The sequence below is a fragment of the Triticum urartu genome, chromosome 3A (assembly GCF_056163025.1).
Source record: "Triticum urartu cultivar PI428250 chromosome 3A, HENAU_Tu73, whole genome shotgun sequence".
NCBI classification, from domain to species: Eukaryota; Viridiplantae; Streptophyta; class Magnoliopsida; order Poales; family Poaceae; genus Triticum; species Triticum urartu.
This window is the reverse complement of record NC_141875.1, coordinates 646,834,792-646,861,311: the sequence shown is the minus strand read 5'-3', so window position 1 is coordinate 646,861,311 and position 26,520 is coordinate 646,834,792. Positions and strand designations below refer to the sequence as shown.

General features: G+C 47.4%; 1 protein-coding gene and 1 pseudogene across 1 annotated transcript; both read left to right on the top strand.

The window, feature by feature from the left end:
* Positions 1-4,348: 4,348 nt before the first annotated feature.
* On the top strand, positions 4,349-5,161 carry LOC125549014 (uncharacterized). The gene is made up of 2 exons (XM_048712518.2): positions 4,349-4,451; positions 4,556-5,161. Exons 1-2 carry the CDS (start codon positions 4,388-4,390, stop codon positions 4,951-4,953), a joined length of 462 nt encoding a protein of 153 aa, XP_048568475.2. The 5' UTR covers positions 4,349-4,387; the 3' UTR covers positions 4,954-5,161.
* Positions 5,162-14,793: 9,632 nt separating this feature from the next.
* On the top strand, positions 14,794-18,855 carry LOC147981060 (uncharacterized; annotated as a pseudogene).
* The last annotated feature ends 7,665 nt before the right edge of the window (positions 18,856-26,520 follow it).

The window sequence follows — 26,520 nt, the reverse complement described above, 5'->3', positions numbered from 1 at the left end:
TTTTTTTTAACACAGATAATTTTAGTTTCTATCTTGTGGTTATTGCTGAGCTGTTATAGAATAAATAATATGTTAGATGTCGTAAATGCATAATTTTAGTTGTTCCATATAGTGCATATTTTTCTCTCTAAACTATTGAAGAATTGGAATGTATGTTGCATTGTGGATGTAGCCAATCAAGACCATAGTTGTGATTGTGCATTCCGGTATACTTTATGAGAAATATGGTGAAATGATCGATTAAGTAAGATATATGAAAATGTTAATGTTATAAATGAATGTAAATTTGTAAGGTACTTTGTCTTCTTAAATAATATCAATCTAATGATTAAAGAGTGCCAACTACTGTTCCACATTTACAAGGGGAGGCGGACATACATACCACTTATTTAGCTATTTCATCTCTTTTTTCTTACCAGTTGAGTAAATGACAACGATTAGTGTGCCCCTCTACCTATGTTGGTTAGCTAGGTTCATCCATGGCTCGTGGATGGATAATCACATGTAATACGTATTCTTGGGCAACTTCTCGTGGTTCGTGGCATTCTAGCTCTGCAAAGCCATCCATAGGCACATGATTATTTTTTCTGACGCCATATAATTCTATGTGTTTCTCCTTCATTTTATTGGTATATCAACATATACACACGCTTATGCCGATGTAAGGAATTGCACATGGTATCAATTTTTATTGAGTGTTGGCCGTGCCTGAATGAACGGTGAAGCTTGTGTTGCCTGCCATCTACTCCCTCCATTCCAAATTACTTGTCGCAGGTATGGATGTATCTAAATGTATTTTAGTTCTAGATATATCCATTTCTACGACGAGTAAGTTGGAACGGAGGGAGTATATATAGAAGAAGGAAACATCAACTAAGGGTTGGTGTGCTATTCGATACTGCTGACTGAAACACTGTCCTACACACATGGCACATGGAAGATCTTACTTCTTTATTATTCATCTTAAAGTGAGTTATTGACCAATCTTCTTTCTTAATTGTCTCCTACACTAAGTGCTTTAATTTGTGGCTTTAGGTTTTTGGTTCCTAACAGTCTTGCATTTTATCCTTAAGGTGGTACATGGCGAGGAGGGGGGTCTGGTGGCAGCGGATCTGGGGCTCTCCCCAGCCGCCCGCGGGGGCGACGTGAGGAGAGACACGAAGAGGCGCGAGGAGGGGCAGAGGAAGATGTGACGGAGGCGGAGAGACTCGTTGGCGGAGGAGATGCGAGACCTGACGCGGGCCTGCGAGTCGTGTTTATGTTTTTCACGTAGACCAATAGATCTATATATGTACTCTACTGTAATTATATGTGTCATGTGTATGTGTAGTTGTTAACTCTTAATCGGTCCAATCCGGCCCTTAGGTACGCAACCAAATGCCACGTGGTGCATCAGCCCAAACAGACAAGCAAACACGACTTCCCTAATGCAAGTAGCTCATATGTACCCTATCAAACTATTTCTACCATCCAACGCAGTATGTATCTAGTGGCGGATGTTCTCACGGGCCAACCTACGTTGTCCCCCCCCCCCCCCCCCCCCCCCAAGCCCAAGGATTTTTTAATGAAATACCCCTTAGCATTAGGCCCATGTGTGAGAAAAAAATCAGCCCAAAACACATATTCTTTGCCCCTAGCCCATGCCCCTCCCGGGCTTTGCGGGCGTCCGAACCACTACCACATCCACGTCTAACCACACTAGCCCACCCAAAACCCTTCTCCCTCTCCTGCGTGTGTACCCGCCTGGCGCCAGCTGCCTGCATTCATGACGTTGTAGAGTGACCACTCCGCAATGACGTCAGCCCAGAGCAGATGCTGACTTCTCACTGGCGCCGGCACTGAAGCGTCACGGGTCTTGAACCCCGCCACCATTCATGGAGACGGCAGATGGAGGACCTGGCCGCCGAGGCGGAATATAAAAGAAGTAAACGACAGCCGCCACGTAGGATAGGTTTAGGATCGGGCCGCTTTTTGTCCTAAGTGTTCGAAATGTAATGGATTTCATTTGGTTTGTATTTGTGTGAATTTCATTATGTAGTTGAAACCTGACTTGAAATATATGTAGGCAGCATTGGATGGTTGTCTTCCCACTCGTGTCTGTGGACGGATGCCAGAGCAAATTTGTGGGTCCGTGTTAGAAATGACCTTAGATCACTAAAACAGTGATCTAATAGATCTTATATATTTTTTTACACAGAGAGAGTATATGCATAAGAGCAACTCCAACGGGCCGACCCAAACGGACGGCGCTTTCGTTCACTTTTTGTTCGTTTGGGTCGGCCCGGCGGACACAAACGTCCGGCGCTATGTTTGGGTCGGCGCGAGCGCCCAACGCTGGCCCGTCTCATTTCGTCGGCGCGGCAAAAAAAATATTGCGAGCAGTTTGAAAATAAATACATGCATTTAATTAAACATAAAAGCCGGCCACGAAGGCCGACGAAAGTCCACATTACATTAATTAAAACACTAAAATCTAGACAACGCGCTGCCCTAGGCATCCTCGGCGGCGGCGGCGCCAGCGTCGGGACTGGTGAGGTCGATTAACGTCGGCGCAAGGCCGGCCCAGGGGAACGTCGTGTTCCAGACGGCGGTGATGTCGGGCTTTGCCGCCACTGCCTGGGCCTGGCGCGCCTCCTCTTCGGCCTCGTGCTCGAGCATCTGCAGACACTTGCCCTCCCGGCGCTCCCCGGCCAGCCGAACGCGGCGCCAGTGGTCGAGGTAGGCCGCCTCCTGCTTCTCCGCCGCCCCGAGCCAGATCGGCGGAGCGCTGACCCACTTGCGCACTACTCTGGTCCAGGAGTAGCGCTCGCGGTAGACCGGCTCCTCCGGCTCGGCTTTGGGCGGGGCCGGCGGGGCCACCGGTGGCACGACACAGTCGCCCGCCGCGGAGAGGGCCATGGCCTCTGCCATGGCAGCCTCGAAAACCGCCTCGTCCGCCTCCCTCCACCGCTCCTCCTCCTCGCTCTCCTTGATGGTCGCCTGGTAGGCGGCCTCGGTCTCCTGGTCCTCGTCGCGGACAACGAGCGCGGGCGACGGCAGGCTGTGATCGACGCCGCGGACGCCGCGTCGCCTCACCTCCTCGTGCTCGAAGGCGAACCATCGAGCCCAGTTGGGCGAGTCGACGACGAAGTGCGGGTCGGCATGCTGCTCCGACGTCAGCAACGCCCGCCGGCGCCGCACCTCCTCCGCATGGGCCCTCACCGTCCGCAACACCGCCGGCACTGGGATCCTCTCCGGATCCAAATGCTAGTCATGCGGCAGCGTCACGTCCGGGTACGGCAGAGGCACGCGGTGGTGCCAATGCCACTCGGCCTGGTGCAACGGCACGTTGATGCGCTGTCTCTGCCGGGGAGCACGTGTCGGCGTGGGGAGGGAGGGGGAATGGCGGGCGGGGGCTTTGCCCTTGCGGCTGCTGCCGATGCCGGACAAGAAACCCATGCTGGCGGTGGCTAGGGTTGTCGCCGGCGTGGGGGCAGGGGTGGCCAGATGGGGACGGGGGGCGAGTGGTAGTGGATGAGGACGGCCCCGCCGCACGCCCGGCTTAAAAAAGGACGGCCGCCGTCGCTGATGCGTGGGTCCAAAGTGGGCGGTCGTCATAAATTATGTTGACCGTGGCGGTTGGGTGGCTTCCAGGTGGGGACGCGGCGGGCGGCGAGGAGACGCGCGGCGCGTCCGCTTCGCGTCCGCGCCGACACATTCCAGGCGCAATTTTGGGACGGAAATGGGTCGGCGCGGACGCCGGGCGGACACGATTTGAGTTTGGGTCGGCGTGTTGGGCAGTCACTTTTGTTCGTGCCGACTCAAACGAACGCGGACGGACAAAATGGGTCACCTCATTGAAGTTGCTCTAGCATGACTTTTTTGCGTGCATCCACTCAGCTTATCCCAGTTGAGCCACGAATGGAGAGAGGCCAAAAACGATGCAATCTACCGAGCGTCTCCTGTCTACTGAATACATGGGCAGAGCGACAACCCCAGCAGTGCAGCAAACCTGTACTTAGCATGGTGGCATCTCAGGACCTTATGTCGCTGACTCACGCCAAGCCCTGCACTAAATTATTCAGATTAAGAACTGAACAAACTGAATCTAACTGAAACTAAATAAAGACAAAAGTGCAGTTAACTTGGCGTGAGGTTTGCAGCACCTAACGAGGCCTACCAGCCACTCCGCTCTACCCGGTCTCGAGGCAGAGGCACTACAACCAACTTGAACTCATACGTGCAACTACCCCACCTTTACATCCACATAAACCACCATAACCACCTCCATTCTTTGACTGCCTTCCCTTGCACTCCACACTTCCTCTCTCTATATAACAAAGACCAGACACCAAACTGAGGCACCCACGGCACACTTTCCCGCCTCGCCTCCTGAGAGCACTCCAGAATGACATCGATGATCAGCACGGACGATGGTGCTGCGACGAGCCATGTCGACGCTCCACTCCCAGGTAAGAGTGTGGATCTTTTGTACCTTCTCTCTCGCACAATTCTCTCGATCGTGCGCCCAAAGGATCGACATGATTCTGTCTGGTGCGCGCGTGCGTGCATGCAGTTACGACGAGGGATCACGGGGAGGCGGCGGATGTCGCCGGCAAGGGCGCCGCGTCCGCGGAAGAACAGGAGCAGGCGGCGGCGAGGCGCGACGTCTTCCTGCTGGCCGGGATCAGGAAGCTCATCAAGAGCTTCAGGAGCCTGTCCCACATCTTCGAGATGTACAAGGACGAAGAGGAGGAGGACGACGACATCCAGATCGGGTTCCCGACGGACGTGGAGCACGTGGCCCACATCGGGCTGGACGGCTCCAGCAGCGTCGCCAGCCTCAGGGGGATGGACGGGGCCAGGGAGCTGCTCTCCCTCTCCACCAACATCTCCCTCCAGCAGTTCGAGTTCGCCATGGCATCCATCGCCGCGCATGACGACCGCAGCGCCGCCATAGCAGCTAGCCCGTAATAATTATTTACAGTGCTTAATTAATAACTGGGCCACAACTCGCGCCGCGCACGTACGTTCTACTAGTTCTTCTATCCCACTGGCGCTGTGTAGCCTACATGCTCTTCCCCGTTCCAGGCCAATGCTGGCAGCCACTACGCCAAAACAGCGATTGGCAGATGGTGTATATAATGTCACCTATGGAAATTTTTGTAATTTGAGACGCCAACTGCTTTGGTGTGGGACGTGAATGTACATGGTGTGTCACGCACGGAGATCTCGACCATTTTTTTATCTGCGAAAAAACAGCTTCCTTAGATTAACCTTTTTTTTTGGCAACAATTTTACTTACTTAATCGCCGCAAAAACATATATTACTTTTTTAACATCATATGTGGGACTTTTTTAGCTCAGATGGTTAGCCTGACATCAATAACCGAGGGTGGGGTGTTAAATTAAGAACTACTCAGTGGCAATGGCGGACCAAACATGGTCATGAGGATCGAGACAGCAACAAAAACTGCACACACACACACACACACACACACACACACACACACACACACACACACACACACACACACACGCACACACACACACACATGAGTTTGCCAAATCAAATGGTCTATCAAGTGGCGTTTGAAGAAGCAAAACCCATTGTCAGGTCAATCAAAATTCGACAAATTTCATACATTTATTGTCAGGCGTTGCAGTAAATTAATCTAATGAAAAAAAAGCACATCAAAAATTACTTAAACCGCTGTAGTTCTTTACCTCTTCCCAAGAATTGAAAATCTCATCGATGGCTCTCGTTACTGTTGTCAATCTCCTTTCCATTATCGGGCCCTAGTGACGGAAACTTTGAGGGACATTAGACTATTGTAGCACAACGTAGCATAGCGTACCATCATAGCACTTGTTTTGAATTTAAGTCATGATACCATGCTCTGAATAATAATGATCTCAAGGTGCTGCTGGGAGGCTGAGTATTTTGGCTAAGTTATAAAAGAGATATCATTGCGTGCATTTGTTTCTTTGCCTATCCCTCCTTCTCCCATGTGTTTGCTGACACCGTTTCCTTCTCTGCCTACTTCAATAATCTTGTCATACATTTGTATTTATGTTGATTGTACCTATTTACCATGACGAAATGATCAGAGAATTTATTTCCAAAAAAAAGTTCAGAGAACAGTGTAGTGACATCAAAGTGTAAATTGTGGACGAAAGATATGACAGACATTGCCACTAATTACTGAGGTGAAGATGTGTCACGTCTGACGGAGCAACCCCACCGCCACCGCAAGGCACTGACGAGCCGGGACCACAAGGCAGGAAGATCGAAGCTGGGCAAGGAGCTGAAACTCTTATAGGCGGGCCCGGAGAGGCAGAGTAGTAGGTGTGCGTGATTTGGCTGCGGCCGTGATGTATTAAAGCCTCCAAGCTGGGTGTGAGTGGGTATGGTTGAACACGCAACTGAAACAGATCGAGAAGCTGCCCTTCTCTTATCGGCCTCCTTTCCCCTCCTCAGATCCTCTCTCTCTCTGTCGATCCCCTTCTCCCACCTGCCCTCTAGATCGGTGCTGTTACAAGTGGTATCAGAGGTCCGCTCGATCTAGAGACTGCGTATCCCAAGCCGCGCTACCAAACCAAGCAGGCGAAGCAAGCGGCGGCAATGGAGCAGCAGCTCGCGGATCTGATCAGATCCGTCAACGAGGGGCGCGCGGCAAACGACGCTCGCCTGGAGGCGATCCAGGCGTCCCTCGAGCTCTGGAGGCCGGCGGTCTCCAACCTGCAACGCGAGCTCGACGAGCTCCGCACCCAGGTGGGACGGATCGCCCTCCATCCAGCCCTCGCGATGCAAGGCGAGGTGGTGGAAGAGGTGGTGGTGCCCCTGGCACCGTCTCATCCGACGACGGGCCCCGAGCACCACGGGCCAAGTGGCCACGGCGAGATCTTCAACTCCGGGGGTGGGGTTCATGGGGTAGTCACTACCTTGCAGCCGCCTCCGGTCAAGGATACGTACCAATCCCCACTGGAGAATTACGCATCTGTAGGAGTCGAGTCGAGTCGCATGATTAGTGGGGAGTCACCGCACGCCGCACAGCAGTCACCACACGCGCATCACTGGGCATTGCCGAAATTGGATTTTCCCCAATTCGACGGCGAAAATCCACAGTTCTGGAAGTCCAGATGCGAAAAATACTTTGATGTCTACGGCATCCAGCCCGATATTTGGGTGCGTGTAGCCACCTTACACTTCACAGGCACCGCAGCTCACTGGCTGCAGTTGCACGAGACGGCGAGTTGTCTGTCCACTTGGGATAGCCTGTGTGCAGCCCTGAAGGAGAAATTTGGACGGGACCAGTACCAGATGCATCTTCGTCAGTTTAATGTTCTGAAACAAACTGGGTCCGTAGAGGAGTATATGGGGCAATTTGAGGAGTTAATGCATCTTATTCTTGCTCATAACTCTGGGTTCGACCCAATTTACTTTACAACCCAATTCCTAGATGGGTTAAAAGCTGAAATTTGTGCTGGAGTTGCTTTACATCGACCCCAAAACTTGGACTCTGCGTTTTCCTTGGCCCTGTTGCAGGAAGAGCTGGTGGAAGCGATGCCACGGCGGGAATACAGACGGTATGATCCAGCGCCACCAAGACCTCCAGCGCGGCCAGCGCCAGCGGTGGCCATGCCAGCAGCACCACCACGCATACCGTTGCCTGCTCCACCAGCTGCAGCGGAAGATCGCCGAGCACTAGACGCCGCCCGTGCATCGGATCGTCGCCCCGAACCAGGGCGAGGCGAAGACCGTGTAGCTGCACTGCGCAACTACCGCAGAGCGAGAGGACTATGCTTCAAATGCGGCGAACACTGGGGCCAGGGCCATCAATGCGCGGCCACTGTCCAACTACATATAGTGGAGGAACTCCTCGAGCTATTGCAGGCAGAAGAGCAAGACAGGCACGAAGCAGACTCAGATTCAGAGGAATAGGTGCTCATGTCCATCTCGAAGTTAGCCACGACAGGGCAAACCACTCCACGCACAATTCGGCTGCTGGGGCAGATTGGTGAACATGAAGTGTTGATACTGGTGGATTCAGGCAGCTCCCACAGTTTTGTCAGTGAAGAAGTGGCGACAAGTGTAGCAAGCCAAGTGCAAGCGATGGCGCCTGTGTCAGTCAAGATAGCAGACGGAGGGTTATTGTCGTGCAAAGGGTACATACCGGCGTGCGAATGGACGACGCAGGGGCACCAATTTACCACAGATCTGCGAGTGGTGTCTTTGGGATGCTATGACATGGTGCTGGGAATGGACTGGCTAGAACAATGTGGACCGATGCTAGTGGATTGGGGAGCTAAAACACTTCGGTTTCAGCATGAGGGGAAGAGCATTCTGCTTCAAGGCCTGACGAACGCTTCACCAACAGTGATGGCAATATCAATGACAGAGCTGCAGGAGTTAGAGAATAGTAATTCCATTGCTCATGTGGTACTGCTGAGCATGAGTGAAGGGCAAGTTGAAATTACACCGGTACCAGCCACCATCCAGCAAGTCCTTGATGAGTACCGGGACCTGTTTCAGGAGCCAACGGAGTTGCCACCTCACAGAGAGTGGGACCATGCCATTCCCTTACTACCAGGAGCAAAGCCAGTAAATCTCAGACCATACAGATACACACCAGAACAGAAAGACGAGATCGAGGCTCAAGTTAAAGAAATGTTGGAAAAAGGGCTTATTACCACCAGCACCAGTCCATTTGCCTCCCCAGTTCTGCTTGTAAAAAAGAAGGATCAAACATGGCGACTGTGTGTGGATTTCAGACATCTGAACGCAATCACCCTTAAGGCCACGTATCCAATGCCAATAATTGAAGAACTCCTGGATGAACTAGCAGGGGCATGCTGGTTTCCAAGATGGACCTGCGAGCTGGATACCACCAGATCAGGTTGGTGCCGGAGGATGAATTCAAAACCGCATTCAAGACGCATATGGGTCACTTCCAATTCAAAGTGATGCCGTACGGTCTTGCTTATGCCCCAGTCACATTCATGGGAAATATGAACACGGTATTGGCCCCAGTCAACCGCAAAGGAGTTGTGGTTTTCATGGACGACATCTTAGTCTTCACAAAAACATTGGAGCAACACAAAGTCCTCCTTGCACAGGTGTTGCAGCTGTTGAGGAAGCATCAGTTCTACATAAAACTGTCCAAATGTTCATTCGCACAGCAAACAATCAACTACCTGGGGCACTATGTGAGCAAAGATGGAGTGTCAACAGATAAAAGCAAAGTTCAGACAGTACAGGAGTGGCCAGTACCTGAATCAGTTAAACAACTCAGAGGATTCCTTGGGCTAGGAGGCTATTACAGGAAGTTTGTTAAGCACTTCGGGATAATCTCCAAACCATTGACAGATCTTCTCAGGAAGAATACACCGTTTGTGTGGACGCCAACCACAGATGCAGCCTTTCGGGCACTCAAGCAGGCATTGATCGAAGCCCCGGTGTTGGCCCTGCCCGATTTTACCAAGCAGTTCATGGTAGAAACTGACGCAAGCGGCACAGGCATTGGAGCGGTCCTCATGCAGAACTCGCATCCCATCGCCTACCTGAGCAAAGCGTTGTCGCCACGCAATTTGGGGCTCTCAGCTTACGAAAAGGAGTGTCTGGCATTACTGTTGGCAGTGGACAGATGGAGGCCATACCTTCAACACGCAGAGTTCATGGTGAGAACAGACCAGAAGAGCTTGCTACACCTAACTGACCAGCGGTTACACACTCCGATCCAGCAACGTGCATTCACTAAGCTAGTGGGGCTGCAGTTTGCCATCCAATACAAAGCAGGGTTGACTAATCGCGCTGCGGATGCTCTGTCTCGTCGAGATCATGGCGAGGGGGGCGAACTGGCGGCGATCTCAGTCTGCAAGCCGGCCTGGCTCGAAGCAATCAAAAACAGTTACCAAAACGCCCCTCATGCTACAAAGAAGCTCACCAGCTTAGCTGTCGACCCAGCCAGTGAATCAGAATTTTCGGTACAGGACGAAGTCCTCCGATTTCAAGGCAGAATCTGGATTGGAGAGGATGCGCAAATACAACGCCATCTAATCAACTCACTGCATTCGAGCGCGGCCGGGGGTCACTCTGGGTTTCATGCCACTTACAATCGCATCAAACGATTGTTCGCCTGGAAAGGACTAAAGAAGCAGGTCAAGGATACAATCAAGAATTGTATGGTATACCAGCAAGCAAAAACAGAAAGGATATCCCCGGCAGGCCTGCTCCAACCATTACCAATACCGAAGAAGCCATGGGCAGTGGTATCGCTTGATTTCATCGAAGGCCTGCCCAAGTCCTGTGGGTATGACGTGATCTTGGTGGTAGTGGACAAGTTCTCGAAGTATGCCCACTTCGTGCCGATGGCACACCCTTACACAGCTCTCCAAGTGGCCAAGCTGTTCATGAGAGATATATTTCGTCTCCACGGGCTACCACTGGCTCTCATATCAGACAGAGACCGAGTGTTTACGAGCAACGTGTGGCAGGAATTGTTCAAGTTATGCCGCACTGAACTGCGAATGAGCTCATCTTATCATCCACAGACGGACGGGCAGACAGAGAGGGTGAACCAGTGCTTGGAGACCTACCTCAGATGTGCCGTCCATGCATGCCCGACCAACTGGGCGAAATGGTTAGCGCTGGCCGAATTCTGGTACAATACCTCGTTTCACTCCTCACTGGGCAGAACTCCGTTCGAAGTCATATATGGCCACATGCCTCGCGAGTTTGGAGTGTCGCAGATCGACAACTGTTCTGTTCCAGATCTGGCAGCATGGCTACATGAGAGAGAAGTCATGGTGGAGCACTTACAACAGCAGCTGAAGAGAGCACAGGATAGCATGAAGGCGCAAGCTGACCGACACCGAACTGAGCGTCCGTTTGAGGTCGGGGATTCAGTATTGCTCAAACTACAACCATTTATTCAGACTTCCATCGCCCAACGGCCATTCCAGAAACTTGCCTTCAGGTATTACGGTCCTTACAAGATCGTTTCCAAGGTGGGGGCAGTGGCATACAAGCTGGACCTGCCGCCCACAAGCAAAATCCATCCAGTGGTGCACGTCTCTTAGTTGAAGAAGGCGGAAGGCGCCGAAGTGTAGGTAAACCCTGTCCTACTGCCGGCTAACGAGATTTTGAAGGCAGAACATGTGCCGCTGGCCATCCTCGACACCAAGCAAGTCAACAAAGCGAACAAGGCCAGTACCCGTCTCTTGATACACTGGGCGGGACTGCCGGCATCGTTGGCCACCTGGGAAGATCCAAGTCGACTTCAACATCGGTTCCCCACCACACCGCCTTGGGGGCAAGGCGGCACTCAAGGAGGGGCGAATGTCACGTCTGACGGAGCAACCCCACCGCCACCGCAAGGCACTGACGAGCGGGGACCACAAGGCAGGAAGATCGAAGCTAGGCAAGGAGCTGAAACTCTTACAGGCGAGCCCGGAGAGGCAGAGTAGTAGGTGTGCGTGAGTTGGCTGTGGCCGTGATGTATTAAAGCCTCCAAGCTGGGTGTGAGTGGGTATGGTTGAACACGCAACTGAAACAGATCGAGAATCTGCCCTTCTCTTATCGGCCTCCTTTCCCCTCCTCAGATCCCCTCTCTCTCTGTCGATCCCCTTCTCCCACCTGCCCTCTAGATCGGTGCTGTTACAAGATGGGATAGGAGCACGTTTTGGGAAGAGACAAGCTGGGCACTTGGGATTTGATCCATCTGAAAACAATCGATTTCATGATAGAAAGAATATGAAGATAATCGATGCATGCTTTTTATTGAATGAAATACTCAACGGAATCCCCAACAAATTCTTCAAGATTCTGTAGGAATCATCTTTCATTCTCGAGAAGGGAATCATCTTTCTTCCTCACGTTTATGGGAAGGGAGTCATCTTTCGTCCTGAAGATTTTGTTGGAGAAAAATTGCAAGGCTGTAAAGCATGTCATGCTGAACACTAGCAAATGACAATGATCCCTAATTTGCACGTAGAGACCATAAAGAGGTGGCTAATCTCCATACCAAGATGAACAAGCTCTGTTGTGCTTTCTTGATGCCATCGGGAGCCACTATGGGCAGCTAGAGAACATACTTCTTCCGGGACGCCTCTCATTCCCAAGTATCCGTTGGCTGCTAATGAAATACATGGGAAACTATAACAAGATCGGCACTCGGCAGATTGTTTAACGGCGCTGTGATGGATCTACCTCAAGCTACCTGCCTCGCAACTTCTCTAGTTCTTTCTTTCCTGTCTTTCCGTATTTAACTTCTGTGTGTTTCTCTCGACCTCTTCTGTGAGGCTGAGCAACCCCTTCTTCTTATGCTCCTCTTTGCATCCTCATTGACGCCTCTTGGTGTACGGCAGTTAAGGGCCGCACGGCTGTAATTTTCAACTCCTGTCAATGAAAAGATACGCAATTTGCGTATTCACGAAAAAAAATTGTTTCTCTCGACCTCTTTGGCAATGAATGCTGAGACTGTTTTTCCACATGGAACATCAGGCCTTTGTACTACGTCCGTAAAAAAAAGGAACAACGTACTACTTCCGTATTTCTGAAGCAATATGTTTTGATAGCTCCACCAAACGAACAAGTTCATATAATCCTGTAACTGACGTATTGTTCATCATGGTACGTTATTTGTAAATGGTAGAGCGCTCGCTTAGCATGCGAGAGGTACGGGGATCGATACCCCGCATCTCCATGATATTTTGTTGTAATTTTTGTGTGTTTTTTTGACAAATGTACTTTTTTTAGGTGAACAAATGTACTTTCTGTGTTGAAAGCTTTTTTTCTGGACGCTAATGTAGTACCAGTGGGCCGTCCAAGTGTGTACGTGGGCCATTCACACGGCCCAATAGATTTTTCACCCCTTCCTAAGAAAAAAGGTTCGCTTCAGAAAATCAAGACCATGTTGCGATGCACGCAAGCAAAAGCATCGGTTCTTATTCTTTTTGAAAATGGAACACCGGATTCCATTAGACTCCAACCACAACTGTCGGAGTACTACCTCCGTCTAGGTGAATAAGTCATGGACGCGTCTAGTGGGCGGCCGGCCGCCCTGGGATCACTAGCCAGCGACCACCCGAAAAAGGAAACCACCTGGTCCCCCCTCGAGCGAAAGAGGAAACAGTCCCCCGCTCGCCCACGTGGTCCACCTGGTCCCCGCCGTCGGAGTGAAAAAGGCAACTGCCCCGCCCGCCAGCTGGCCGCGGGATCACGTGCACCCTCCTCGCCAAACCATGCCCCGCGGGATCACGTGCACCCTCCTCTCCAAACTGCGCCCTGGCTATCTTCTTCTTCCTCACGAAAGAAGGAGGATCTGCCCAGGTTGCAGAATCCATGCCATCGCTCGCCCCCACGCCTCAGCCCCACCGACGCTGCCTTCTTCTTCTTCTGCACGCCAGAAACAGATCCAAACGCAATCGCCCCCAGCCCTTCTTCCTCCTCCTACACAGCCGCCATGGGAGCCCCAAAGTAGAAGGAGCTGCTTCAAGATCTAAAGGGCAGGGTGGCCAGAGCCATACCAGGCAGTAAGATCGAGCAGGTAAGCCCCCTCTCCACTTCACTTCCCCCTTCTCCATGGATCCATGGAGAATCTGCTTCAAAAAAGAGGTGAATCTGGCACATCACACCAGATGTTAAACATGCTGGATGTGTTAAACATGCCAAAAACTACCACCTGGATGTGTTAAAACAAGCCAACTAAAAACGAGTTCTCTGGCCAATTAAAACATGATTAAAGCCAACTTCTAGTTATTGTTTGCAAAATGAACAAAAAAAATGACTGCCCAATGCTTTGTTGAACATGTGCAACGAAAAATTCATAAATGTGCAACTGAACATGCATCCCAGCCAACTGAACATGTATCCTGGGCAACTAAACATGTATCCTGCCAACTAAACATATATTTGGCAATACATGTTTCTGAGTGAACACTTTGGAAAAATGTAGTATATGTGGAAATAAAAAACATGTTTTCTGGCCAACTAAACATGCATGTTGGCCAAAAACTGATGACTAACTAAGACATATATTCTAGGAAACTAAGACATCTATTCTAGCCAACTGAATGCATTAACTGTCCAACTGAACATGCATGTTTGGCCACAAACTGAAAAAATTGCAACCTGGCCAGGTGAGACATCTATTCTAGCCAACTAAAAGCATTGAATGTCCAACTGAATATGTATGCTGGCCAAGTGGAATTCCTGGAAATTGAGACGTCTATTCTAGCGAAAACCAGAAATCTGTAGTGCAACAGGAAAAACATAGGAACTTTTGTCCATGGCTAATGAAGCCACAAATCATATTAACATATTCACACACGTAATCTTGTCCCACGCATATATTCTGGTCCCACACCTATTGCAAACCATATTAATATGTTCAAATATACCAGATCTAGAACCATATTAACTATAATCTGTTCTCCAATTCTTCTTTCTTCTTTCATCTGGATTTTCCTTCTCAAATGTAGCATCCAATTATGTGCAGAAAAATCTGAAAAGAGCTCCTTGCGAAACGGAAACCTACAGATCATTGCAACAAAACAAAAAGGGAAAAGGTAAGAAAAACTCTGTAGCAAAAAGAAGTCATGCTCTTGGCAGTTATTTACTGCAAATTGTGCAACTAACATAACAACTCTGTGCAAACAAAAAAAATCATAACTGTTATAATAAAAGATTATGCTATGGTCATGTTGCTTTTAGGTTGTTTGAAACACAGTTTTTCTGTGTTTACCAACTGATGACATCAATTTCTTCTCTTTTTATATGTGTAGGGAGTGTGTGGCAGCATCCAAAAACAAATGGAAAAAATGCTTGATCTCAATGAGTTGCCTCCAGATCTCAATGAGCTTCCTCATGATATGGATCAGCAGCAACCCAGCATACAACAAGGAAACTGGACAGAAAATGGTCGATCTGTTTACTACACGCAGGCAAGTCGTGATGGTAATCCTACGGGCCATGACAATGTGGCAGGCCAGTCATCAGCCCGTGGTGCCTCTGTAGTGGTGTCTTTGCAGTCAGAGAGCCATACTCTTGATGACACAGGAACCGAGGCAAATGTTCCTGGTCCAACCAGGACTGAGCTAGGAGCTCGGGCTGTTGACGGAGCTGTGCAAGTAGAAGAAGGAGAGGATGAGGCTGGTTCTCAACCTATGGAACCCTATGTTGGCATGAGGTTTGACAGCCTTCAAATTGCTAAGGATCACTACAACAGTTACGCACTACGAATGGGTTTCTCTATCAAGATGAACACCTCTAGACGGACACACCGCACCAATGAATTGATAAAACAACAGTTTTGCTGCAACAAGTTCAAGAAGTCCAAAGCTGATGATGGAGGAGCTGAGGCTCCTCCTTACCTGGACCCTATTCCAGATCCAACATCTGTTAACAGTGATGAGGAGATGGAAGAAGAACCTCCAATATTTGCTGAAGAGGAGGCTGGTACTAGTAAGAAGAAGAAGAAGCGCAAACGCGAGACAATAAAGCAGACTGAATGCAAGGTGAAAATTTTGGTGAAGCTGGTGGATGGGCGATGGGAGGTGACGCACTTTGTTCGTGACCACAATCATCCGCTCGTGAACAAACCTTCATTGTCCAAATACTTGAGATCCCACCAAGGCATCTCACCTGATGAAAAGGAGTTTCTGCGCATCTTGTATAACTGCAACTTGACTACAGGTGTGGTGTTTTTCTATATCCCTTGAAGAATTAAGTTTCCCTCTAGGTAGTCCAGTGTGCAACTGTTATGGTACTACTGTGCAACTGAAATGGCTTAACTATGCAACTTCTGTCCAACTTCCCATGCTTTTTATATATCACTTTGGGTGCTTCTTGTGCAACTAGATTGTCTTTACTGTGCAAATACACAATGTCCTGTATGCAAAAACTGCAAAGTGTTTTTAAAAAGGTGCAGCTAGGTGTCCATTTCCTGTGATTATCTTCTGTGCCAACACGTGTCCTATTACTGTGCAGCTGGATGTGCGCATTTGTGCAACTAAAAAAAGGATATACTGTTTGTTTTTGTATTATGCAGGACGAATGATGCATGTAATGGCAGAGTTCTATGGATCTGAGATGATGGTGCCGTTCGGACCAAAGGCAATAACAAATCTTTGTACAAGTTTCCGTAGAGATGACACAAAGGAGGGTGATCTGATTGAGATAATTGCGCACTTCAAGGATATACAAAAAACCGATCCAGACTTCTTCTATAAGGTGAAATATGATGAAGAGGACAGAGTTGTCAACATATTTTGGGTGGACGGCTTAGCTCGAAAAGCTTATGCGGAGGCGTACCACGATTGCATATCGTTTGACACCACCTACATGACCAACTTGTACAATATGCCGTTCGCGCCCTTCATAGGAATAAACCGACATGGCCAATCTTTCATGCTGGGTTGCGCGTTTGTGAGGCAGGAGTTGGCATCGAGCTTTGATTGGGTCTTTGGAGCATTCCTAGAGGCTATGGATGGCAAACCTCCTGACAACTTCATCACCGATCAGGATGGTGCGATGAGGCAGTCAATACAGAGCATCTTTCCAACCACCGTGCATCGTTGTTGTCGATGGCACATCATGAAAAAGGCTCAGGAAAAGGTTGGTTGGTTGCTGTGCCGGAATCCAGGACTCTCTGATGATTTCAACAAGTGTGTTGACTTCAGCTTCACTATAGACGAGTTTGAGCAGAATTGGGCTGGGTTAACGATGAAGTATGAGGCTATGGCACACACGCATTTGAGAAGTTGTACGAATACAGGTCAACTTGGGTGTCGTGCTACTTCAAACACAGGTTCTTTCCCTTCCTCCAGTCTACACAGCGTAGTGAGGGGTTCAATGCCGTCCTCAAAAGATATGTGAACCCACACAACTCAATGCTGAACTTCGTCAAGCAATATGAAAAAATACAGAACCACATCCTTGCCAAGGAAGGCTGCAATGATTACAGGACACAACACCTTGAGATTGAGTTGTGGTCCAACTTCCCAATAGAGAAGCAAGCTTACAAAACCTATACTAGAGACCTTTACCGCAAGTTTAGAGAAGAGTTTGAGCTGATTGGACGTTATAATGCATTCCAAGTTGGTGCTGATGCGTTTGAGCTCAGACCGAACCAGGAATTTGTTGCGAAATATGGTTCTCGAGACTACTTGGTGCAGGCAAGGGTGGAGGAGGGTTCCTATTTGTGTGAGTGTTGTAAAATGGACAAGGACGACATCCTCTGTTGCCACATCCTCAAGGTGGTCACCCATGTTGGCGTTGATGTCATACCGGAAAGGTACCTGCTAAGACAGTGGACACCTACTGCTGTACCTAGTGCGCCAGGGACTGGTTATGAGCAACGGATGAAATGCCTCCTCAATCAAAGAAGCAGATAAGGGAGAGGAACATGATATATGATTTTCGGAAACTAGCAAAGTTTGCGAGTGGTTCTGATCCAGCACAAGCTATTGTATACAAGCATATGCGTGCAGCACGTACCGAGATCGGCCACCTGAACAAGTCCAAGAAAAAGAAAAAACCGACTGCTGCAACGGGGCCATCAGATGATGGCAACCCTCGAGGACCTCCTCCACCTCCAGGCAGCAATCAGGGGGCTCATCATCCAGGTAATTACCTGCCCCAACTCCTGATCTAACTAGGTGTGTAACTTCAGTTGCACACATCATTGTGCCCAGTTGCACACACCATGGTAGCCACTTGGACAGAACATACTGCCTAATTGCGCACGCTGTGTTAGTTCAAGCATCAAGATAACACAGCTAACTTATTTTTCCAGTTATGCATATATGTGATGTCAACCCTCAAGGACCTCCTCCCCTCCTGGCTGTACACGGCATCCTCCGCCACCTCTTCCCCCACATGCTCCTCTCAATGGCCCTACAGGCAGCACTCAGGGGGCTCGTCGTCTAGGTAATTACCTTCCCCCAACTCCCCATCAAACTAGGTTTGTAACTCCAATTGCACACATCATGGTGTCTCAGTTGCACCGAACAGGCTACCTAGTTGCGCATGCTGTGTTAGTTCGAGCATCAAAAAGATAAACACAACTGACTTGTTTGTCCTGTTCTGCCTATAGGTGATGCCAACCCTCAAAGACCTCCTCCCCCGTCAGGCCCAACTAGCAGTGCCCTTTGTGCTACTCCCAATGGACCTGCAGGCAGGACTCAGGGGGCTCATAACCCAGGTTAGTACCTTCACCGACTCCAAAACAAAAACTAGGGTGAGTGACTTTAGTTGCACATATCATAGTGCCCAGTTGAACAGAAACATGCTGCCTAGTTGCATGTGCTATGTTAGTTTGAGGATCAAGCTAAAAATCTAACTTGTTTTTCATGTTCTGCCCATAGGCGACTACAATCCAAGTACCATGACAAGCCGTGCTACTGCAGGTGTTTTTTTCAACTTAACTTGCACACAGCAACCAGTTAGTTGCACAAAATGTACTGTGTGGTTGCACAGAACATCAGTGCTGGTTGCACAATAACAAAAATACTAAACTTTTTATATGATTATTACACAGGTGATCGTGACGGTCCTACTGCCCCGTTGGAGGCTGCATCCCTTGCACAAGCTTCTGATGATTTTGTGCCCAGGGATCCTCCAAGGTCTACTACAAAGGGTAGGGCAAGGAGTCGGCGGTACAAATCGGCGCTAGAGCTACACCCAAAGAAGAAAAACAAATGCAGCCAGTGCCAATCTACAGAGCACACTGCTGGTGTGTGTCCACAGAGGCTCCTGTGATTCTGTTTCCTCATTTGTAACTTTGGAACAAAAAAGGAAAATAATGATGTCTTTTTTAGCAATGTTGGGACCAAGTGGACACATTCAGCATCTATGATTCCTCTTTATCTAATTTATGCTGCTTGAATTAGTTCATGCACTATGTAAAAAAAAGTTGCTATTTGTGCCTTTGTTGGCAGCTGGTTAAATATTTAGTTGTTGAACAATTGTATATCCAGTGCTCCTAATGTATCAACAAAAGTGATGATATTGAGTTGCAAACGCAATTACTAGCAGTGTGCAACTACAAAATCTACTTAATAAAATTGTACAAACCAGAAACTTCCTCCATGGAGCAGAAAAAAAATAGTACTGACCTACTCCTTGTCGTATCTCAGCAACTTCCTCCATGGGGCGGTGTTGTGCACGCTGGTGACCCAATCATACGTCAGCTTCTTCCTGATGTTGAGTACTTCCTTGGGGTCGTAGTTGGGCAGTTGGCTACCATTCCACTCGGTGGCGTTAAGCAGTGCGAACAACCCACACTCATTACTGCAAAAAATGGGCAAAAAATGGGCAAAAAAAATTGTAACATAAAATTAAAACCAAATAAAGGTAATGCACTCTGTGCAACTACTTATGTCCTACTGTGCAACTGCTTGTGTTCCACTGCAACTCATTATGTGCCACTGTGCAACTACTTATGCGTCACTCTGCAACTAGCTAGATAATCCATTAGAAACTCATAAAAATGATAAAACAGATTGAAGACTAGTACTGTGTCTTAAAAATACTAAAGATTGCACGTGTAGAAAAATTTAAAAACTACAAAACGATTGTATTTGATTGAGAAGGAATGAAATGCTTATTGTCTTACTTGCCAAGCTGCTTCGGTACGTCAATGTCAATAACCTGGAAGTGCTCGATGCTGAACTTTGGGTAATGCTTCCTCCATAGCTGGCGTACTGCCCCCGCAATGGTAGAGGCGTTGTTCATCAGCTCAATGTTGTCCAGCGTCCTGCTTGAATCAAGAACTTCGAAGCGTCCGTCCCTCAAGTTGACACTGAAGACCCAATAATGCCTCCCTCCGTCCTTATCGGTTACATCTGCACACTCGAGCACTGGCAGCATGACCTGCAAGCGTGAACGATTTCAGACACATACAATATGTAGCTAAGAAAAACAGTAAAAGACTTGGTCAAGTTAAAAACGGGTTGCAACAAGTATCTGCCAACTAACAGATGTGTCATGTGCAACTGGACATGCTGTGGGTGCCAACTAAAAAAGATTGATGATGTGGGCACAACACTCACCAAGTCTTTCTTGTCGAGACGGTTCTTGTAATCAAACTTCTTGTTCATCTCATTCACATTGTGGATCCCTTGCTGTAATTTTATCTGCAGAGATTATAAAACATGGCTCAAAACTCATTAGTAGGTGAAAGGCCTCCCTCAAATGGTCAACGAAAAAGTGCTACAGAACAAAGATGAGGGTAAAAAGAAGGTTTTGGAAAAACTTACAGAAAACCTTAGTGGCATAACAACCTTCTTTGACCCTTCTGGTAAGTTATCCATGATGTGTAAGATTCCAGTCTCAATAACAATTTTTGACAACCATTGAACCGGCTTCATCGAATCAACTAACTCCTTTAAAGAAATGTAGAAAGCACCATACCTGATTATCTCAGGGCTGATTTTTTTTGAAAGCAATAAAAAGACAAGTTAGCTCGAAGGGTCACAGCAGGAAAAAAAATGTGCATGAAAATGAAAAAAGAACAGTGTGCAACTAAAAGCCCTGTTCTGTGCAACATACTATGCTTTCTGTGCAACTAAGTGGCTGGTGCTATGCAACTGAAAAAGATATGTATGTAGGCTGTGGGGAGTTAGTTTACCTGGTAGCTCCATCATTTGCTCCTTTGTGATGCCTGACCCAATACAAGAGGGCAGCGTAAAGCTTGTTCACTACCTCATTGGTGCTGAAAGTCTTGTTCTTGTTGTAGTCGATGAATGGAGACCTTTGAGATGCTGCGGGCCTTCTTACCCTCCTCTGTCTTTGTACAAGAGGTGGCCCCGAAGAATGCTCGTGCCAAGTTCTGGTTCTGCGCATATCGGGGTGTGGCAATTCTCTGGTGAACCAACATCTAGTTCTTGAGCTATTGCCTTGCCAGCATCAGCAGCATCACATCCTTCATTCACAGCTGCTGGGTTGAACTCACACTCATCGATACTAATCACACCGGCTTCCGCTGTATCTACTGCTGGAGCAGGTGCTGGAGCATCACCATCTATGCCGAGGTCAAAAGATGGTGCATCGCAGAACCCGTCACCATGATAAGAGTTTGATCTTCGTAAGGGTTCAAGGACCAGGGCATCTCCTTGCGGCACAAACACGGGTGCATCATTCACTGACTTGGTTCGCAATAGTGTTGTAGTTGGCGGCCTTGGAGGCTTGCACCTACTTATAATGTCGAACACCTCCTCTTGTGTTAATGGTTGCTGAAAGACAGCTCTTGGGGACTGCACTTTGATAGTTGGATCACCACCTTTTGTGTTTGGCATTGAAGCATCTCTATCAGTAGGCACCTTGGGACTTGCAGTTGCAGTGGTGCCTTCCTGACCAGCTGTGGTGGTTTTGACTGTGACCATACTGCTAACTGACACATCAGTTGGCACACTGGTATCTGTAGTTGGCATCTTTCCAGTCTGGGTTGGCAGCAACCTGGCAGAACTTGGCACCCTGCATCAATGGCTGCGGCTCGCAGCTCTCTCTCGTCTTTGAACCCTAAATCTTTTGTGGCCTGTTCCCCCTTTGCGCCCCTGGCAAACTTGACAATCTTCTGCTTAGGTGGTTTTGGTGGGACTGTTGAAAGGGGAGTCTTCCCCTTGATCTGTTGAACTTCTCTGACATTGGTTGGCTCTCTGCTCACTACTGTTGGCATATCAGTTTGAAGCACAGCTTCCTTGACCATATTTACTTCAGCATCTGCACTCACCATCTTCTCCTTGGTTTGAGGCAACTGCAGATTCTTCTTCATTGAAACTGCTTTACACTTCTGGACCACGTGAGGGTTTGCCGTGGATGCTGCCTTGCTCTTGCTGGAGCTTAGGTCTGGGAGCTGCTTTAAATATTCCTTGTATTTTTCCTTTGAATGAACCCAGTCAAGACCCTTTCCTGCTTCCTCCATGTCAATTTGATTCTTTTCAGCATCAGTTGATAAGAATAGGCTCTTGTCAATGGCAAAGTTGATCTTCTCACACATATCTTTGTCGCTGAAATCTGGCACGGGAAAGGTGGTTGGCAAAGCTGGCTTCAAGTTGCAGAGCTTGAACATATCAATGCTTCCCTGAGACTCTGCTTCGTCATTTTTCTTTGACTTTGGCAAATCCTTGTCTTTCCAGCAAGTCTTGTCAATCAACATCTGTAGTGTGCTCCTGCTACTCAATGAATTGCTGCTGCTCGCAGGGGTGGCGTGAGTGCTAGTCCTCCTGGATGTGTTGCCACCTGTACCACCAGAACCAGGGGCGTTGTCATCATCATCGTCATCGCTGCTGTCGCTGCCTCCATTGGATCCCCCTTTATCATCACCATAATCATCCTCGTCTTCTTCATCCTCGTCTTCTTCCCTCTCACTGCCATCAGCTGCTGCGCCTTTGTCTTCTCCCCTCTCACTGCCATCAACTGCTGCCCCTTTGTCCCCGTCCCCCTCTCTGGCCTCACCTTCTTCTTCCTCCTCCTCTGCATCACTATCTTCTTCCTTGTCCTCCTCCTCTCCTTTGTCCTCTTCTTGTTTGTCCTCCTCCTCCTCCTCCTCTTCCTCCTCCTCCTCCTCCTCCTCTGCATCTTCTTCATTGTCATCCTCATCCTTGTCCTCCTCCTCTGATTCATCCGCATCTATCTCCTCATCGTCGTCAGCATCTATCGCTGCTTCCATTTCCTCATCTTCTTCTGAATCATCCTCAACAAATTCTTCTTCTTCTTCTTGTATAGTTGACCGCCGTCTCTTTCTTTTTGGAGCACGGTGTGATGCCCCAGTTTGCATTGATGGCTGCTGTACGTAAGGATCAATATCTGGTTCCTCGTCATCAATCTTGGCAACTTCTTCAATGAAGGTGCCAACTTGTTCAGTTACAGCCTTGCATAGCTCATTGACCACTTTCGCAATTTTTGCCTTTTTCTGCATCAACACAAAAAAGATTCAGTACTGATTCAGTTAGAAAAAATAATAAAAAGTAAAAATGTCTGCAACTGGCCATGATGTGATAAGCAAAAACGACTAATACACACTTTCTGGCCAACTAAAAACATGATTCTAGCCAACTACACATGCACTGTGGCACAAAGTAAAAACCATGCATTTCTGCCAAAACTTGATGACAATGGTTGTAAATGAACACTTTGACTATCCAAAAGAACATGTGCAACTACAAAAGCTTATATGTGCAACTGAACATACATTACAGCCAACTAAATTCTGAATTTTCGCAACTACAAAAGTTATACATGTCCAACTGAACATACATCCCAGCCAATAGAAAAAATATTGGTAAGTGATACAAGTTTCTGTATGCAAAACACTAACCTGCGGATTGTATGTTATTGGTAACTTGGATGCCACAAATGCTTCAGCTTGCAAAATTCCACCAAACAGTGGTGTCTGCTCCGTGCCTCTATAATCCTCTTTAAGCTGGTGTGAAAAAAAAGAAACAGAAAATAACAAGGTTATCAAAATAGATTTGTGTGTTGAATGAAACCACACATTACAACCTGTGCAACTACAACAAGATACTGGGGTAGACAAATTCAACTATACATATATGCAACTGAACAAAGACACAAAAACTGTGCAACACACACGGCACCTAAAAAAAAGTTCCTACCAACTGATGCAACACATCTGTGCAACAAGATTAGTAAAACTGTGCAACTTAAAAAAGATGGTGTGCCAATTTAAAATGAACATGTGTGCAGATTGCCAAACTTAAAGCTATAATCTGTGCAACTACATGCATTGTTGTGCCAACTGATGACAGTTTCCTGTGCAATTTCCAAAAAGAGTGACCAGACATCAAAAGAACATAGAAGGAAGACACTGTTGGAAAAAAAAAGAACTCACTTGTAATTTGCCGAACACACCAGGAGAGATAGTATCCTTCTTGATCACCTTGGCAATTAGAGTACTATCCCATGCATTCGATCGTATCGCGCAGTTGCTTACTGGGATGTCATGTACGAGCGCATCAAGGTATAGTATCTGCACCAGACCCAAACAAAAGAAAAAGCCAAGTTCAGTTATTGTTATGAGAATTTCAGCAAACTATAACTGCACAGAAAGAACAGGAACAGATGGAAAAAAGTGGTCGTTTTCACTAACCATCAAGTGATACAAGCAGCAGCAAACAGTTTGCTTCTCCTGGTCCATGTTCTGGAAAGCTTCGTTAATGTGTTCTGCTACAAAGAGGCAGATGTTTGTATTCTTTAGCATTTGATGATCTAGCACAAGTCCATAACACTTTGGGCTGAGCTTCAAGGCCGTGGTTGGTGCTAGAAAAGTGCTGAAGGCAACCGCAAGCCAGGCCATAAAGAATGTGTCATCCGTTCTTCCAGCCATATGCTCAATCATCTTGAGCCATGTAGTGATCTGGGGATGAGAATTTCCAGTTATGTTGAAAGCCTGTTTGAATCTCCTAGTGGCATCCTTGTCAACTAAATATCTGACTTTTGGACCCTTGTTCGGGAGATCAAATACCCTCTGAACACTGTCAGCATCGACACGGATCCTTCCCCTTCCTGGGAAAACCATTTCAGAGGTCTGTGGTTGGTAGGACTGCACCAGGAACTTAGTGAGGTCCGCTGGAAGTGTGTCTGATAAGTTCAATAGCCCCCCGACCGACCTCGAAACTAGCTCTGATTTCTGTAGTGGAGTTAGAGAGGCGTTGAAATTTGCAAAGCGCGCTGGTGATGCCCTTATCCGGCCTGCTTGTGATGGTCGCTCCACATCTTCCCCTGGAGCCACCTCAACTCCTTCACCGCTGCCCTGTTGATTAGAAAATGAAAGCATTACACAAACATTAAACACAAGAGAAAAAACAAGAATGAAAAAAACTAGCAATCATCATTTGGATCAGTATTAGAATGAGCTATATATTCATAAAATGGATCATGCCAACTGCAAAGACTGCCAGTGTGCAACTGAATGTGCAACAATAAAACAGTAAATAAAAAAGAACGAGACCTGGCAGCTACAAAAAGTTCTAGTGTATGTGCAACAACAAGAAATGATATTGCAACACAAGAAAAATAGTAACTAAAAAAAGGTTTGCAAAGAACTATTCAAATAGCTCATAAAAACACACAAAAAACCCACATACCTCAGCATCTGCTGCGGAAGATGCGATAGCTTCTCCAGCAACTGCTGCCTGCACAAAAAAATGACCACTGATGTCAACTATGAAAAGATGCAAACTAGTGAACTACAAGATGCCAACTAATGCCAACTAATGTCAACTGTATTTAAATCAAAATGACTAGAGATGTCAACTACAAAAGGTTGTTATTGACAGACTAAAAACAAAAGTAGTGTCCCGAACTGCTGCATAATTTCATCACTATCTAAAAAAGGCGAGAAAAACACTTATATTTGAGATTTTACTTACCCTAGAAGATGACTCAGCTCCCTTGCCAAGTGCTGCACGTCTAGTCCGCTTTACAACACGGAACTGATCAGCATCCTATGAAAAAAAACATGAGCATGGGAAAAAATAAAAAAAATGTTATATGACCCAAACAAAACCAAAAAAATGGACTTGTGTCATCAACATGCCACTTACCTCAACATCCTCTCCCTGCTCAACACTCTGCGCAGGTCGTGGCTGGCGATTAGCAGGACGCTTCGAGTTCCGGCGAAGAGGCTGACTTCCAGAACGCTGATTAAGCAACCAAAAGAAAACATGAAAAAAAGACATTAGCATACATGCATAAGTTGAAAAACAACTCAAAAACAAAAGAAAAAAATGGATAAAAATACATCTCCTTCATTGCCACCCGCATCTCCTCCTATTATAACCATTTTTGCCCTGCAGCAGGAAATACAACAAAAAAACATAGTTAGAAGATGTGGACAACCAACTACTACAATCATGCAGCCAACTGGGCAGTAAACCTTGTGCAAACTGGACATCAAATAAGCCAACTAACTTTTTTCTGCCTAATTATTACTTGCCAACTGTGACAAGTAATACCTAGACAGAAAAAAGTTAAGTAAAGGCAACAAGCTCAGTGAGATAACTTATTCTGAAAAAAGCGTCCCTAGTTGAACATGAAGGGAGACACATGAAAACAACCACATCCACAACAAAAGACTTGCACATTGAGAAAAATTAAAATGGAAAATTGGCAAGCATTGGTACTAATTTGCACAAATCAAGGGGTCCTAGTTGCACAAAGCAGGAGAATAACACATAAACCACCACAGCCACCACAACGCTGGTGGATTGGGTAGATTATATTGGAAAATTGGCAAGCATTGGTGCTAAAATTGTACAAACAATAGTCCCTAGTTGCACACAGCAGAGGGGGGAACAGCCAACTAGTAAAAGTGTATAACATATGCAACTAAGTAAAACCAACTAAGTAGAGCAACTGGCACAAGTGTATAACATATGAATAGCCAACTTAGTAAAAGTGATGCAGCCAACCGAGCAGGCAACTTGTGCAACTGAACACAGTATAGAAAACCACCTAGTACAAAAACAGTGAGCCAACTGACCAAAACAACTGCTGCAACTGCAGAGCATATGGAC